Source organism: Drosophila melanogaster, chromosome X, assembly GCF_000001215.4.
Source record: "Drosophila melanogaster chromosome X".
NCBI classification, from domain to species: Eukaryota; Metazoa; Arthropoda; class Insecta; order Diptera; family Drosophilidae; genus Drosophila; species Drosophila melanogaster.
Window position 1 is genome coordinate 8987066 of NC_004354.4, and position 15345 is coordinate 9002410.

The following is a 15345-nucleotide window of genomic DNA, read 5'->3' on the forward strand; positions in this document are numbered from 1 at the left end:
TGCAATTTATTGCCTGTCCTGCATAATTGTTGGGCTTATTATTGGATTTTGAATAACATCGCATCGACAGGACACGACAGCCGGCAAAAGTAGCAAAAGTCCGATGGACTACAGCACAGGGCTTTTCCGAGTTGAGTTGGGTGCCATTCACGAATGTATGGTAATCCATGGGAAAGTATGAGCGATTACGATTGAGGTTTCCATTGTCAAATTAATAACTAAATATCTTTGGACGAGCAGGGATATTATGAAGTTAATTATACTCAAGGATATTAAATGCAGATTGACGACAAAAGTCTCAAAATTGTCTGATGCCAATTTGAAGCCTTTAAGTAGCTTATATCTGGGCCAACTAATTGAAATTCTTCGTAGGAAATTTAATTAAAGCTATTTTATGAAATTCGCAGTAAGCAAAAGCTTTTGGGCAGAATATCACTGAATACATTTACTATTCACCTAATCCTGGCTACTTACGAATCCTGACACTGGACTTTGATTTGCTGTTTAATGATTTGCAAAATTGTATGAATTCACTTGAATTTGCATATGCTACTTACATATTACGCATACGCCATGTGATCCAGTTAATAGACAGCTGGCCAAATTACACCGACATGCATATTTTTGCCACCCATTTCGACGCGTTCATAATTTAGTATGAACATCTGGCGATCCGACAATTATGCAGTACTGGTAACACCGCATATTACGCATACGCTGCGTTGGCCAGTTAATAATGGATGCTTGCAGCTCGGTCCCCGGACGAAATTCCCTTGACCAAATGTCAGCACCGAAATACAGCACACAACACATCAATCTCTGACAGAGTTCGCTGCTCGAACCCAAACCGTAGTTACCAAGTACTCGTAAATTTCATTTAATCACCCTGAACTCGGGACTATGATGTAGTATGCCAAAAAAGAAAAATATTTAACTAACAGAAGGACCAACGTGCACGTGGCCATTAAATTGTCGGCCCTCGTACCTTTGTCTTTTATGCATGCATACATACATATGTATATATTCCGTGTTGTTTCGTATGAAAATTTATTGGCACTGCGAGTGATGCGGCAGGAAGAGATGGCAAATTGGGTCAACGGCAATAATAACAACGAGGTGCAACAGTTGGGGTTTGGCACAATAACGGGAATGTGAACGGGAGCGGAACGGAAACGGAAGTGGAGGCGGAGGCGCTGACACGCCCAAGGTCACTCAGATGTGTGAAATGGAGAGCAGCACGGTGGTATGGTAGTGCGGTTTTATGTGGAATCCTAGTTGCTGTTAGGGTAAGGTGGTTGGGGAAAACAGAAACACACACACACACACACACATCTGTGATGAGAAGTGCAAATTTATGTTGGAATTAATTGCAATGAGCAGCGGGACAGGAACAGGAACAGCAGCCACTGTCCGGGGACCGAGTGAAGTCCGGCCGTGACTTTAATTAGCCGGAGAACAAGTACGGGTACGAGTAAGTACTCAACCCTGGGCATTAACGGAATTAGACGTGGGCAAAATTATGGGTTAACGCTGATTCCAAGTAGCGAGAATAGCGAGAAATCGCTGGGAAGTAAACAGGAAAATAAACAAAAAAAAAATAGGTTACTAAAAATAGCCCAACACGTTAAAGGAGTTTAATATTTCCGTAGTCTGAAGTCTTCAAAAATGTATCTATTGCCAATTATGTCTCAAGACTGTAAGCCTGTCTACTCTTGTAATCATAAATCTCAAATTTAATTATAAATTTCATTCAATATTGCAATTCATTTGAAGAGTTGTTTAAAACAATTCTTTAAATTTATTGACTTTAATATCTATTGAAGCTGAAATAATTGGTTCAGACACTTAATTTCATTTGTGACTGCATCTTATGAAAATCATTTCAGGGAAAATATTTAATCAAGCTAAAATATAATTCATTGGGCATTTGGCTTAATAATGCCAAACATTATTTTACAAAACTTTAATTCAACCAGAAATAATTTAAAAAGACAGTTACTTTCATTTGTAGCTCAAACGGATTATTACAAAAAAAAAAAAAATGCTTGATCAAATTAATTAAATTAGCAAATAACTGGAAAAGCGCTTTTCTTTGAGTGTGAAAAAAGTGTGTGCATCGCGGTTAGCAGGTATAAAATAACGAAAAGTCGATTTGTTCAATGTTTTCAATGCTTCCTGCCTGCGAATGAGTTCGCTGAATAATTGACACAAATTAAAAGTGCAATTGTCGTTTGGACTTTTGCCGCGTTTTTCATTCATTTACGGTCGGCATTCCGTTTGCCACTTTTGTGTCGCATTATGCGTTATGTTTATTAATTCATTATAATTACCGAACACTCGGCCAGTTTTGATACGATATTATTCCCTGGGATCTCGAAGCTTTTAGTGACCCCCCCCCCCTCCATGAATATTGTATACTCTCGGGCGCTGACCATTAAATGTGGGAAGCATAAACCTAATTTTCCAGCGATTTGGACATTGCTGACAACCAGAATGAGCGTAGATAATTTCAATAATTTCGGACGGAAAACCTATATCCCAATACTCCACCATCCTGTCCATTAACATATTTGAGCAACAAATTGTTTGCCCATCGAGTCACTTGATCAATTATTCAGTTTTTGTTCGACTCGACTCGAATTTTAACGTGCTACATTTCAAGTGCTCAAGCGACTGCAGTTTACGTATTTTAATTTGTTTATTAAGCGATTAATATTTAATTACACAACTGCAAAATATTGCATTGCTTTGTTAATTTGATTCGAGGACAAAAAGGGGACTTTAATTGCAGATTATTGTTTAATATTTAAGTAATTTGGTGTAGTAATGCAATAAGGAATTAGCATTGGAGTAATCATTAACTCAAAACTGTTTTTCTTTTATACATTTTAGCTAAGTTATGAAGATAATTATTATTATTAATTTAAATTATCAGTTTTTTGGCCAGAACTTAAAAAATATTTGTCTTAATATGGAATGTTATATATCGTTAAGTTCGTAATAAAATTCCCAATCGAACTGTGTTAAAAAATGGGAAATATATTTTTTTCAGATTTTTTGCAAATTTTAATAATGTTACCCCTTACCAAATTTTCGAAAAATGATCAAAAAATTAATTTTCCTAAATCCTTCAAAAAGTTTTATGAATCGTTAGCTCGGTTAATAAGCTGCTCAAAACAGTTATTATTTTATATTTATGACAATTTTTATCGAAGTTATGACGAAAATTCGGTTGCCAAAAGCCATTTTTCCAAATTTCGCTTAAAAACGATCAGTTTTTTGGCCACAACTTAAAAAATATTTGTCTGAATATGGAATGTTATATATCGTTAAGTTCGTAATAAAATTCCCAATCGAACTGTGTTAAAATATGGGAATTCCATTTTTTGAGATTTTTTGCCAATTTTTACGATGTTACCCCTTACAAAAAATGCAAAAATTGACCAAAAAATTAATTTTCCAAAATCCGTCAATAAGTGATTGATATGGTTAGTATTGCTTATTAGCAACTCAAAACTGCTCTTCTTTTATGTTTATGATCAGTTTTGGTCAAGTTATGATAAAAACACCCTTTTTAAATGTCAATTTTTTGGAAAAATGAGTTTAAATGATTTTTTGGACATAAATAATCAGGCATTTAAATGAGTTGTGTAGTCTAATCTAACCGAGAACCGCAAACAAATGTTGCATATTTATGGGTCGCATAACTCGGCTGTTAGTCCTTGTGGCACAGTACTTGGCACCTTTTGAACCCCGGCAAATCCTTGAAATGAATAATCCCGGAAAGCGGCGAGAATTATTTGCCATTCAATTGCTCATTCGTACCGAGAACTTTGCATCCATTCGCAAATGAATTACAACTCAATTGCGGCGCCACACTCGTGTGTCACCCATGATTCATTCGCCTGTTGCTCCTGCCTTGCTTTCACCCACTGCCACATTCATCCACCACCACATTCAGTCAAGGCCGTACCCACTCACACACATGTGTAACTGATACATTTATTCAAGTGGTGAAAATAAATAACGAAAAAAAAAAAATATATTGCACAAAAAAGAAATATATATAAATAGAAAATGAAAATAATAAAACAGCTACGGAAACTGAATCGGCAAACTGAAATGGAAACTGAAAAGTTGCTGCCCAAGTTGAGCGGCATAAATTTGCGGCGTGTTTAGTGTTTAGTCAGCTAACTTTTTGCAGCCACTGTCCCAGGGACATTTGCGAAAGTTGGCCAACTGAAACAAATGGCAACAAATTGTAAATAAATAAAAGTTTTTCGGCCACTCCGGGGCTGCATACATAAATCCCATTGAATAATGCCGATCAATTTCGGACTTTTGTGCCATGCCGTGCCGGACAAAGTTTTTGCAGCAGTGTACACATACAGTGGCGGCCGCGTGAATAGCGCTGGAAATTTTAACTTGCCATTCGCTGTAATTAAAATGTATTAGAATAATTGAAAATGAAAATGTATTGGGTTATATTTTATAGCCATTTAAAATATGATAATAAGTTTATATTTCATTGTTCATATTATTGTATTATTACTTTCATTTCTACCGCACTTGCACACTGTCCCACATAATTTACAATTAGATTGTGTCTGCCGGAGACTTGGAAACTCGATGCTGAACTTGATTATGCTACCGAAACGGTTTTGTTAATGTTTATGGAAATTGTTTTTCCTCCAGCTTTTCCCAGTGCCCAGATCCCAGCAATTCAGTACTCCATAGTTGGCCCCATGGCAGGATTATCCCCCAGTTTATGCGCTTAATTGTTGTTTGCCTTTCGCTTTGGCCCGGTTTACTTGTCATCTGGCCAGGATGGCTGCTTCTGCTGCTTCTGGTGTTATTGTTTCGGCTGTTATTGCATGTCGGTGTTTTTCGGGGCAGACAGCGGGTAGCAAGGCGGAGAAATTCCCACACTTGGCGACAAACAAACAAACAAACAAAGAGCAGACAACGTTGAAAGTGTTTGCTGACATTCTGTTTTGGGACAAGTTAATCAGATATCAGGATCCGATGGGCTATCAATGGGCCAGCTTGTTTGCTCCCGAAATTGAAATGCTAAACTTATGGCGAATGAGAAAATCATTGATGGTGTTATGTATATATATTTCTTTAGCGCATATGTTGAATATCGGAAATCAACCCAACTGATTTAAATAGAAATTCTAAATTCTAAGTAAATGTAACTAAAGATTGAAATGTGCACTTCTCACCTCTGTGCTCTAGATTAGCCAATTATGGAAGTTCCTTGAACTTTTTAGCCTGGCTTTATTAATAGAGTGTTTAAACCCACACCTTTTTCCCCCTTAGTTCAGTGTTTAGCATATATACATATATATATATATATCTCTTTGAGCCAAACGTCAACATTCATCTTGGCTTTATCCGAGCTAACTGAAAACTTTCGCAATTGAAAGAGACTTGCCTAATTAGTGGGGGGACACAGAGATTATGCCATCAAGTTTGAGACGATGAACGCACTGCGCTGTTAGATGTGTGCCCAAAAACTTATGGCAACTAAGACCCCTCCTGTCAAGCGCTCATTACTATATATAGAGTATTTATCCAGGATATATCCAAATACACATGAGTGGGTGGTTTTAGGCAGAGATAGGAGTTTCCTGGTCGGGCTGTGTGTTTCTTTTGTGTGTTAATGGAAAAAGTTAGAAGGGCCCAGACGGATGTTGATTGCATTCGCTGTTGGGTCTTTCAATGGATATTACAATAAACTGCAGTCCATTGTTGTGTGTACAACTCAGAATTCAGAAAGCTCAGGACTGAAAACCGATGTGCTGATGAGATAACGGATCCTTGCCTTGCACCACCCACAAATCCTGTGAAAGTGCAATCAGTGTGGGCGCAATTCCGGTGTTTATATCCCATACTGTTTGCCACTTCCATTGTTATCATCTTGGCTGGCATGTAATGAGCCTAATGAGCATTATGCTCAGCAAATCCCCTTCCAAATAGATCCTATATTTCAACATGTCCTGCATTAATATCACTAATAAGCTGCCGCACAATTGAATTCTACGCAGGATGAGGAGTAATTATCAAATATTATCAGCTGAAAGTGGCGCTTGATTGGGCTTGAGATTAAGGAGGCACAAATTAGAGATTTTCCATATTACAGAATTAAGCTACTTACAAAACCATCAAACATTTATCACTAGAATATCTATTTTGTTTAAATAATATTTCTTTTTATCCTCCAACGCTGATAGAGTCAAAGTAATGCAATTGACTAGATGAGGCATAGCCGCTTTTCAAAAATAATCACATTTTTTCGGACGATAAAATGTTCGATCCGCTGTGCTCTCAGCTATTCCGACATCTTGCCAAATTCATTATTTGTCTAACGTGGAGCGAACTTTCGGTACACACAAAGGGCACTTAAAAAAAGGAAAAAAAAAATGATTCAAAACTATTTGCCATGCTTGTCGAACCGCTCGAGTTGGAAATTGACGAACAACTGAACTCGATTTCTAAACTGAGCGAATGGAAATTTCTTCACTGGCCCATCCATTTCGTTGCACAAATCAAGGGAAATGCGGAGAAAGGGGGGGGGGGGCTCTGTTGTTTATTGTTGAAGCTGCTTAAAAATTGATTAGCACCTGGCACATAACAAGTTTCAAATTACCAAGAGGCGTCTAACTGCCCTCGCTGATTTCAGCATTTCCCATTTGCCGTATCACCAACTTGTTGTTATGTGCTCAGCCATTTAGCACTTATTCTATTTTACTTTTAGGGCCTAAATAAAAAAAAAAAACGGTGGGGAAGTGGCTTTTGGCCATGTTCGCATTGAAAGAAAATCCATTCATCCATTGACGATGATTAGTTTCCAAGTTGTTGTGGATTTTTAATGCTTGATTGGCAATTTAAGGAGTCTCTGGATTTGGACAACACCTAAAAATTCAATTAAAAAGGAAATAATATATTCTCTGTGTTGTTTAATTTTAATTTGTTTACATTTCATATGTTTAATATGCAAAGTATAGCTTACAGTTTTACAAAGCAGCTTGCTTACACAAAAGTGAAATGTAGACTGTTCCTTTTAGAGGGTATTTATATTTATATTGGTATTTTTCCAGGGTAGTTAGCTGCCCGTTGATCGTCAGACAAGCTGCTGCACAACAATCTCGTTTATTGCGACAAGTATTTAGCGCATTTTGGCCTTGTTTGCTCTCTCTTCTTTTTTTCTTTTTTTTTTCGCCCCAATCGCTCTTTTTACCAGCCGCATGTTAAATGCCCTAATTTCCCGGCCACTTTATGTTGACTTTGAGTGGGTCTGACGTTGCCTTAGCACCTCGGTGCGATTTGGCCAGAGTCGGGCATTATATCGCAAATCCCCCCCCCCCCCCCCCTTGAGAACAACCCCCTCCCACCGCTCATTACCCCATATGCGATAGTGGGCCTACGCTTTTGGAAAAGTCAACGAGCTTTGGCCTGTCAGTGTGTGCTGACATAATTGCAAGTGGATATCAAATATTGCCCCTCGATTCCTATGGCTAATGCCGTTCGTTTTCGATTCGAGAGGCTGTCAGGGGCAGGCGGCATGGATATGGGCGTGGCATCAAGGTCATTGCGGTGGCATTTGTGGGTGGCAGTGTTCAGAAGTCACCACACATTACCAATGGCGCACACAAATCGAAACGAATCGAATCGAATCGAAACGAATCGAGTCCTGTGAAATACTCAAAAATCCATTTCAATAGAGTGTCAAAAATGTCAGGTCAGGAGGTCAGGGGATCAGGAGGTCAGGGGAAAAGTGGAAAAGCCACGCGATTTTATTTCATGTATGTGATGGACTTTGTGAATCAGAAGAGGGGAGAAAAAACTATGAAAATCATATTCGAAATCAATGATGCCAAAAATGTGAATTTTATATACACGTAACCATAATCAAAAGAAAGGTATGAAAAAAAAAAAATACATACAACCTTTGATTGAAGCATTTTAATTGGACAAAAATCGTGGTATTTTTATTTATTCATGTATTTATTTATTTGGCGGGGTCATTTCGAAACATTTTTCTCAAATTTATTGTGCAATTCCGCACATTTTTCAGGCTGCCCATCAATTCACTGCTTTCGTTCATTCTCATTACTTTTCTGTCACTTTTCATAATTGCATGACGCGTTTTACACGCGAGTTGAGCGCGATTTTCAAACATTCAAGCATTCGACTCGATATGTTAAGTGTGTACATATATTTCTATAAATATATATAGATATGTATATATATATATATATACATATATGTGTATATATATGTACGTGCACGGGACTATCGATGGCATATCCTTACAAGGATTTGCACTTAACCTGCTCCACTTGCAGCCCAACTTGGCATCGATTGAGATTGCTGGGAAAATGCGAGGAAAACTGTGAGAAAAGCCGTCGAGTAGCGAACAAAAAACGGCTTCTCAAGTGGAAGCAATCGCTCAAGTTGGAAACCCTTTCCTTGTCTGTATGTGTGTAGGAGGCTTTTCCCTTTTTTTTTTGTTTTTTTTTTTACCTTTTTTTTCCACCTGCTGACGTCACTATTGACCCACTTGCAGGCCGAATTGAATTCGCATTCAAAGTGCCAAACCAACTGAGATGCCAAAGATGAAGATGCACTGCGCACAAAAATGTCACATAGTTTTGGGGTTTCTTTCAAAATGCATTTCAAGCGAAATATTCGGTTTTCTGTTGCAGATGTTATTCAAGTTAAATATTAAACAAAATATGGAAGGACCTTTAAATGTGCAAGCACGTAAAATTATATCTTAAATTGCATTTATTTGTTTTTATGTAGCCAAGCTTCTGCTTTCTTTTCGGTTTCTCCCAAGATAAACGCTATGCAAAAACTCTGTGCTCACATTTCAAACTCTTGCCGGCAGTTTGTCTCCGCATTTCGATGCCATTGATAAATATGCCAAATCATCGGGCACGTCCTTAGACCTTCGATCGCATCCTTGGATCCCCAGGACACGTGCAACAACTCCAGTTTGCAAAAAGAAAACAGAGCGAAAAAAAAACGAGGAGAAAATTAGCCAGAATGAAAATGGGCTGGGTTTTGGGGTTGAGGCTGCTGAAAAAGTTTTTCCATTCACTTTTCGTTTTGTTTGCCGAGTTTTACTCTGTCAAAAATTTATTTAAATATTCTACTGAATTTCCGGGAACACTTTTGGCCTTCCCCCCTCCCTCTTTCGATAAAGTTCTTGGCGCCCAAAAATGCCACGCGTTATAAAATTTCCCTAACAGTCATTAAGTGCAACAAAAACACACTTCTCGTCTTGTCTTCTTTCTTTTTTTTCTTTTTTTTTTTTTTTGTGGCAGCGACAAATGGCAGCAAATTATGATGCTGCTTCCAAGTTATTCTGACAAAAGGAAGAAGATCCAAAACCCAAACCCAAACCCAAAGAAAATTGGAAACCCTTACCCCATCAAGCGTAAACTCTTCTCCATTTTAACCAATTTTTCGTTTCGTTCTTGGTTTCCTTTTTTTTTTTCCTTCCTTTCCCTGCTGCCAACAATTAATTGAAATTAACATATTTTTCTTCTTTTTATTTTAGACAACTTCCCAAACCCCTCATTCCTTGACCGCAGATCCACGCCTGACTAACTCAATTTCCACGAGTTTTACTCCGCCGGAAAAATTAAAATGCCGCGGATTAATTTTCAGCGTCTGGGCGAGGAAAATACGAAAAAAAAAAAAATGGGGGAAGTCAGCCACTCGGACCAATTAAATTCTTGCCAAAAGTTCACAAATTGCTTTATTTCAATAAATTACGAAATTTTACTAGTATCCATTTTCGCTTTCGAGTTGGAAAGGTGAAGAACTTTCTAATTTTCTCGGCGAAAATTTTGATGTATGTTTCACTTAAGAGCAGTTTAATTTTTTTTTTTTTTTAAACATTTAAAAGGGGGAAAGTCCGAATTAATTTCAGCAAATTGTTTATGGGGCCTGTAAGTGAAGCGCTCTCATTTTTGTGGCACCTTTAATGAGCCAGACTAAAATGCAGGGGCACACAGCCAAAGGGGGGGGGGTGGGGGTATATCCCCAATTCCCAGCCGAAGTGAAGTGAATCCCGAGGATATGGCGTTCGGTTTGCTCGGTCACATAATAAGGAAATTCCTCATACGCCACCGAATCCCCAGTTGCTCCACTTGCAGCGCTTTGAAATGCTGTACATATTATATATATGTGTAATATATATATATTTCATATTGTTGTTGTGGCTCCTTGTCGGGCTGTGCCTTTATGAAAAATTATACAAAACTTTTTACTTAGTGCCACGCGGGCTCTGAACAATTACGAGGCCATCAGGGAAGTGGATGGCAGGGCAAACGGCAAAGGGCAGCGGCGTCAAGTCAAGGGGTCGGCAAATAAATAACGTGTTTGTAATAATCCAGTCTCTCTCACTCTCTATATATATATACATATAAATATATAAATATACGTGTGTATATAATTGATTTGGCCCCTTAAACGATGCAGTAAGTTAAGGGGGAAAATGTGTGCGAATGTGGGGCTGGTCAATTGAAAATGGTTTCCCATTCGAATTGCTGGCTTATCGCTGCCAAGCACAATCTGTCAGTTCTCGACTAATTAACTGAGTGGCGAACAATGTCCAAGATTTATGGGCATTTTACTTGGCCGGAAATTTACTTAATTACAAAGTATTCACCCTTAACTAAAGTGGCATAAATCAGGGCAATTGTTGAAGAAACTTTGCTTGTGGTCGGTACATTCTCTAAAAGTTTTGGTTTCTTAAACTTCTGCGCAAAGGGAATTTAAAAGCTATGCCATTGTTGTGACTTTAATGGGTTAACGGCTTAATCGTTTTTTGTAGCAAGACTATTGTTTTGAAAAATGCCGAAAAGTAGGCAATCGCAATCGAATCAATCTCAGTACGGAAATAGGCTATGCACCTATGAATGCACCTGCTTTTCCTGCATTTTCCAATTAAATCTGGATAACTCGTCGAAGGTCAGATGCCCCGGCAGTTTTTCTAATTACGCACTCTAACAAATTCTTTGCGACTCACAATACCATTCCATGCTGTCACCTGGCAAACTTTCGGCATTTCTATGGAATTCAATTTCAAAGCTATATCATTTTCATTTAATTTCACGCTTTCAATTTGCGACCCACACAAACAGGAGCGTTTGGAGAAAAGAAAACGAAGGGGTGGGGGGTTTTGGTTGGAAAGGATCGCTCTTTGTCCGGCCGCATCCCTTTTTTTTAGCTCACACTCGCATTCGTGTTCGCATTTGAGACCCCACCATCAGTTTCGCCCATGGTGACCCCCTTTTTCATCGAGTGGTGACCCCGCGCCACCAGAGGACTCGCGGCACATGCCAAAGGTATGCCATAATGGATTCTTTTTTTTTTTTTTTTTTGCCGTTGTTTTTCTTTAGCCACCTATTGTCTGTAAAACGAAACCGCCTCTCGCCCCATTTCCCCTCAGTCTCATCCATTTTCCAGCCCGGAATCAAACCGAACCGTAGCGAACCGCATCGCCCGTCAATTTAGCACTTTCAACTAAACACACACGTGCACCTGTATGTTTTTCGAATGGATTGAAAGGGAATAGAAAGCAAAGCAGGAGGCAAAAGAAAAAAGTTTTAAAATACAACAAAAGAAGGGCGGGTAAACTGCACATCGCTTCAAACGGCAAACAAGAATATCCATGACCAGGTCAAAAGGCAACACGCATCACGACCACGAATCTGATTGCCCTCGCGGCATTTGCGTTTAATATTTCATATACCTATCACATTCTACATATTTCTAAAAGAAAAAACCAAATTTCTTAGTGTTATTTTTAATTATTAATCACTATTTTTTTAATTTACCTATTTTTCCATTTCAATTATGCGTAAGGGAATTACCTTAGCACAACATTTTTATGGAAACGATGACAAAGGTCGTCAATGGTTTTGGCCCCTGCATTTTTCAGCCATGCAACTGGCAGCAGTTTTCAAAAATACTTCAAACAAACAATTTTAGCACCGATGGCGATAAAAGGATTTTTCAATTTGCGAAAACCTTCGATGCGAGGGCTTTTGTGTGCGAGTGCGAGTGAGTGTGTGCTTGTGCGTTTGTTTGGGACTCACGAAATTGGTCAGCAAAAATTTGTTTGGCGTGTAAATTGAGCTTTTTTTTTTGCAGCCATTGTTTAAGTTTCGTGGGGGAAAGGAAAACTGCGGAAAATGCTTTTTAATCATTTAACTAACGTAATCAATTCTCCCATTTCTCTCTCTCTCTCTCTCTTGCTCTTTTCTCGGTCCTTTGCAAATTGCAATTCACAGCGCGAAACTTTTGATTAATTAAAAGTAAAACAAAAAAAAAAAAAACCCAGAGAGCCGACCAAGAACTGGCTTCTGGTGTCCAACAAACGGCCACAGGAATCGACAAGAAACAACAACAACCACAACGAGAGTCCTGAACTCAGCCGCAAAAAGAAAAAAAAACTTTCCTACAGGAAACTAAACAAACCGGAAATAAAATAAAAAAGGAAATAGGAAAAGGAATTTAACTTTAACAGAAAATCAACATCGAAATGGAATTGGCCATCAGAATTGTCAATCCGCAGTTAGCTCGCTACAAAAACAACTACAACAGCAATACCAGCAACATTCGCACCAGCAATAGCAAAAAACTAATCACCGATAGTAGCTGCAACTGCAACATTCAGTCCAACGACGACAACAACAGCAGCAACAACAACAACAACAACCCAGATATCAACAGTGACAACAATATAACAACGATTACAACAGCAGCAAGAACAACAAGCATAGACAACAATCAATTGTCAGCAGCAACAACAACAACAGAGGCAAAAGGAGCATCAATACTAGCATCAAAACAGGCAGCAGCAACTTGCAACCACTTTGTAGCAACAACAACGCGAAATGCAGCAGCAGCAACAACCGTCCATCGACCAGCTGCCCGAGCCCACAGCTTCGACCAGCAATTCGGCCACAACTAAACCGACAATTGCAACAGCAACCACATCGACAACAACAACGTCTGGCAACAACTTCCACCAGCAACTGCAAGCAACAACGGCAGCCACCATGCAACGCCTGCGAACAACCTTTACGCGATCACGCACTCCAACAGGTGCCGAAATGAAGATGCAGAATAGCCTGGAGGTGCCCAAGCAGGTAAAAAAGGTGGATACACGTTAATTCCGATATTGTTGTTGCGCGCAGCATGAAAATTGAGAGTTTTGGTTGGTTGGTTTTTTTTTTAGTCCGATATGAAGATATATGTGCTTTGTTTGTTTTACTTAGTCTTATTCCTGTTGCAATTGAAAATCTAAGGCCCCACGTTGGGCGCCACAAATGCAAAGCTCATTCACCCTTTTGTTTGGCCTGCTTTTGTCTTTTCGTTGTTGTACTGTGTTTACTTTTATGTTTACAACATTCTACTTAGTAGTTTTCCGTTTCAAAAACCTACTTCACTCTATCTTTATGCGAATTTTGTTTGATGATCGATAAATGTGGAAAGTTGTGGCGTATAAATTGCATTTTGCATGTGTTACTTTCGATGGAAATCTAGAGTTACCTCGTTGACCGCTGTGATCACACCATCACTTGTTGCAGGTGCGCTCCGCCTCTTTCGACGAGATGCAACTGGAGTCGCAGCGTGCCTCCTCCAGTCTGCTCAAGCAGCAATCCTCATCATCGGCCTCGGCAGACGAACGCTCCTCGGAGGCTGGCTTCCTGCAGGTTCCATTGGCGGCCCATCAGCAAAGATCCCATAGCTTCGATTCGGCAACTGCCTCGGCGGGCAGCGATGACTCGGGCACCTTTTTGGAGGTGCCACGACGGCTGAAGGCTCGACGCAGTTCGTCAACCAAGACACCGCCGCCTTGCATCCATTGTCACTATCTGGAGGAGTATGAGCGTCGTATGACCGCCGAACAGCGTTACTTCATCGATCATCGCGAGTTAACGGCTTTGAGCTACAGCAATACCAGCTCGGAGGCGAGTGAGGATGAGGATGAAGTTGAGGGCCATAACGCGGAGGAAGAGGAGGAGGGCAGTGCGGCCATCGAGGATGCCGAGGAGGAGACCACGGAGGCAGCTACCGAAGAAGCGGATGAAGATCCCCGCACCGAGGTTGAGTCCGAGCATGATCACGATCCGGATGACGATGCCGCATTGGAGATGGATATTCGCATTGGCAACATGAGCCAAGGCAGCAGCATCGAGGAGTCGCGCGCCCGCCTACCGCGACAAATGCGGCGTCACACCATCGGTAGCAGCTCGGTCACCTCGGCCTCCGAGGATGAGGGCTTGGAGGGCTCGGACAATGGTTCGCCGCATTTTGGCAACACCTTGTTGCCACCACAGCCGACAACACCATGTGGCATAACCTTCACGCTAAGTCCAACCAATGGGGATTATCCTTCGCCGCCGCATCTGCCCTTAGATCCCGGCTCGCCGCCCATTTCGCCCTGCTCCTCCAATTCGGGTAGATTGCCAGCTCTGGCCCCGATCATTTCCACGCCCTGCTCCTCGGCGGATGCCGATGATGCTGGTGCCGCTATGGGTTTGCCAGTCCGAGCAAGACGTCGTTCGATTTCGCGACAGGAAGCGATATTCGTGGAGCCCACTGGTAACTCACTGGAGAACGTTTCGCACGAGGAGGTGGACAACAGCAATACCAAGTCATCGGTGGACACGGCTGATTCACTGGACGAGGCCTCGACCATGGCCACGTGTGGCTCACCCGGAGCCGCCGGTGGCAGTGGTGCCTCCTCCAGTCATCATAACGCCTTTGTTGTGCGAGATATTTACCTAATGGTACCGGATTTGAAGCGAGATCGCGCCGCCTCCGTGGATTCGTGCTTCTCCAAGCTCTCGTCGAATGCCAAAACGGAGGAGCTGCAACCAAGTGCCGATGGTTGCTTCCTTACCGTACCGAATATAAATGCAACTCGATCGCGATCCGTGGACATCGTGCTACCAACTGACGAGCAAGCCAGATATAAGGCTTTATCCATGACCGGATCCACTGTCACCTATGCAGACGGGTATGTACCATTGATGCGGAACAAGATAATATTTTTCCTACATTCTTTACAATAGAGCTTAAAATGGTTAAGAATTTTATTTGGTATATATTCTTATTTCTTAACCCCCTATGCAAATTGTCAACCAGTGAACGAAAAGTGTGTATTAGAGTTCACCCAACTGTTTAAAGCCTTGCCCCACCTGACGTACATCAATTTCGAGGAGGAAAACCCCAATGTGCCTTCATTGTTTACTTTCGCCTTGACTTTGCCCAGAGATTCAAGATTCCGACCAACATTCACAGCAAATCCCA

The 15345-nt window shown here is 40.5% G+C and overlaps 1 protein-coding gene, 1 long non-coding RNA gene and 1 other non-coding gene across 15 annotated transcripts in view; 1 reads left to right on the forward strand and 2 right to left on the reverse strand.

Annotated features, from left to right (window-relative positions):
- rdgA (retinal degeneration A) overlaps window positions 1–15345 on the forward strand; it is a 122409-nt gene that overhangs the window by 79998 nt on the left and 27066 nt on the right. For 6 of the 11 annotated variants that reach the window (NM_001272437.1, NM_001201636.1, NM_001298099.1 and 3 more), the window contains exons 2-3: window positions 12315–13175; window positions 13617–15052. The exons of 4 other annotated variants lie outside the window; for them this stretch is intronic. In NM_001272437.1, coding sequence (NP_001259366.1) covers window positions 12921–13175; window positions 13617–15052 — 1691 coding nt within the window. In that variant the 5' untranslated portion in view covers window positions 12315–12920. Of the gene's footprint in view, window positions 1–12314; window positions 13185–13616; window positions 15053–15345 lie in introns of all 11 variants that reach the window. One more of the 11 variants, NM_001272438.1, reaches the window with a different exon arrangement.
- lncRNA:CR43836 (long non-coding RNA:CR43836) overlaps window positions 1–15345 on the reverse strand; it is a 76084-nt gene that overhangs the window by 14158 nt on the left and 46581 nt on the right. The gene's annotated exons all lie outside the window — the stretch shown is intronic.
- Window positions 6240–6366, reverse strand: mir-31b (mir-31b stem loop). The gene has a single exon (NR_047783.1). It is a non-coding gene; the product is annotated as a mir-31b precursor RNA (primary transcript).